A 2822-nucleotide genomic window follows, 5' to 3' on the forward strand; every position below is an offset into this window, starting at 1 on the left:
TATTTAGTGGAGTGAGCTGGTGATGCACACCCCCTAATACAATTGCCCTGCCCCCCCCCAACATTGATAAATATCACTCATATCACCTTATTTTGCAACTTGCAGACCCCTCACTTAATCATCGAATCCCCCATCAGTGCCCCCACCCCATTATGTTTCTGCCTCAAAGTGCGGAAGAACGGCACACTGACTTTTCCCTAATGGCACCTGGTCTCAGACCCACTTTGCTTACTTGCTCCACTTTCATTGGTCTTTTTTATTGGTGCATAGAGACTGCTGTATTCTGCGCCTTATAAATCCATTGATTGATTGATTTCAAGACTGCTACTGTAGGGGGGGCTAGCGGTTGATGGAATCTGTGTCTGTGCCAGCTCCCCATCTGCCTCAAATATATTTAAATATTTTATGTGACTGAAATTTTATGTAAGGCATTTGAAATTGAATAAAGAAAAATAGATAGATACAACAGTGGCTTTACCACCAAAACCAGAATTACATTTTATTGCTTATATGTTTCTTTTTTTGTTTTTTTTTCTACACATTGGATCCAACATTTAACTGTCTCATAATGTCAACAATTAATGTTCCTTGGTTTCATGATTTCATTTCAGAGTTTCTCTTGTTGTAACTGAAACATTAGACAGTGGTTTACTAGGGGAAGGCATTCTGGACATAATACACCATGCATGGAAACACCTGCTCCTTCCTCCAGATGAAAAGGTAACATTTGATTTGATTTTGGAATTTATTTATACAATTTTACTATTATTTTATTATTATTATTTTATTAATACATTTTTGTTATTTTAAAAAAATTGTTAAAATTTATAATTTTATCATTATTTTTTTAATAATTTTTGTTTTAATTTAAAAAAAAATGTTCTTCCCAATTTTTTTTTCATTCTTTTTTTTATTTTATTTTTTTATAACAAGCACATAAGACATATTGCATAGAAGACCAACAGCTAACATCCCATTCGAAAGATGGTACACTGTTGTTTTAACTTGTATTTCAGCCCTCCAGCTGAAACACAAGGTGAGCATCCATATGGAATTGAACCGGGGACCAAAGGACTTCCATTGTTCATTGCACACATTGGCTACCACCAGTTTAGCCAACTGATCTAAGCTGGTCTTGCAGCAATATCGAAAACAATATTTATATTTACACCTCCACATACTAATTTACTCATAATATTTATCAGTACTCTAAAATTCTTGTAAGTAAACCAATAATATGCGTACTGTGTTTGTAACATTTCAGAACTTCATCAGACAATAGTTTCAGGACTGATAAATGGTTGTAAATATGAAACTACTTCGGGAAACTTCAAAAACTAGCAAACAAGTCATTGTCATCAAAGCTCCGTTGATAACAGATCAAAACATTACAAACAGTACATATATTATTGGTTTGCTTGCAAGAATTTTTCATGTTTATACATCCAGAACCCAGATGAACCTATTTTAGACTATTAACCAAGTCGTGACTTGCTTTCTTCATTTCCATGTAGGAAGGAGGTGGAAGAGTAATTCCTAGCGGAGCCACAGTGTTTGCGATGTTAATTGAGTGTGAACATATAAGGAAGCATCATAGGTAATGTACCCTTATGATTATTATTATTATATTAGTTCCTGAGTGGTTGAGATATCATGAGTAGATTTCCCATACGATTTAAATCGAAACGGTACTGGGTTTGATCTACAGGAGCTCGTGTTCCGTACAGGTCATTCCATTCATAGAAAAAGCATTTAATGGTGAAAGCGTACCTGTCATTAGCCATAGTAGCCTAGGTCAGTACATAACACCGGCTGTATAAAATTTATTATAAAGATAGTGCTAATATTAATCTTATTGTAGTAAATATTATTTCCATGTTTGAAATATTGTTATATACTTAGTTAATGTATATTATATATAATTTGAATATGTACATTTTTAATTGATCTAACCTATGTAAGTTTACTTTTTGAGTTTATATTTAATTAATTAAAATTGTTTAGGTATTTATTTGAGAAATATATTATATGAAATAATGTAATCAATAAAGTTTATAGTAATATTAGTAATATTTAAACACAAAACAATAAGTAAATGATTTTACAATTAAGTTATTGTTTATTAAAGTGTACAAAAATAGACAGGAAATGGAAGAAAAGCAAAGAGGTCCGGAGTTTACTTTTTGAGTTTATATTTAATTAATTAAAATTGTTTAGGTATTTATTTGAGAAATATATTAAATGAAATAATGTAATCAATAAAGTTTATAGTAATATTAGTAATATTTAAACACAAAACAATAAGTAAATGATTTTACAATTATGTTATTGTTTATTAAAGTGTACAGAAATAGACAGGAAATGGAAGAAAAGCAAAGAGATCCTGAGTGGCTTAGAATTGTACCAAAAATTATATGAAAATGACAGTGGCTCATTATTATATTTTATGTGTTTGTAGTAAATTTTGGACACTATTCATCAGAGGTCACGGTGTCAAGCTTACACGTTTCGTAATTTGACATCGAATCCTTACCTCCAGTAAATTCCCCTACACAATTTATTATAATTTAAGGGAGTTGAATAAATTGTGATTGAACCATTATTATCTTTAAAAATCATGAAACATAATTTCTCCCTTCTCTACACAGCGTAATTTCCAAGTCCATTGGTGGCGTACTTCTAGACTTCACTATTGTCAGTCCATCAGTCAACCTAATGAGCGATAGTGGTATAACGGATGTGCGAACTTTTTTCTCGGAACCATACACATCAGAAGAAATCTGCTCTCTTCCTGGTGGGTACACCGCCCTCTCAAGTGTCAT

General features: G+C 32.0%; 1 protein-coding gene across 1 annotated transcript; it reads left to right on the top strand.

Moving 5' to 3' along the window:
• Positions 1-349: 349 nt before the first annotated feature.
• LOC117123428 (protein arginine N-methyltransferase 9-like) lies at positions 350-2794 on the top strand (the record flags this gene model as incomplete). Its single annotated transcript, XM_033269334.1, has 4 exons — positions 350-360; positions 612-720; positions 1515-1597; positions 2649-2794. Coding segments are annotated over exons 1-4 (349 nt in total), but the record flags the coding sequence as incomplete, so codon positions are not given.
• Between the last annotated feature and the right edge of the window lie 28 nt (positions 2795-2822).

This window comes from Anneissia japonica, unplaced genomic scaffold (genome assembly GCF_011630105.1).
Source record: "Anneissia japonica isolate Jap-2015-1 unplaced genomic scaffold, ASM1163010v1 scaffold69242_len9910_cov103, whole genome shotgun sequence".
Classification (NCBI taxonomy): domain Eukaryota; kingdom Metazoa; phylum Echinodermata; class Crinoidea; order Comatulida; family Comatulidae; genus Anneissia; species Anneissia japonica.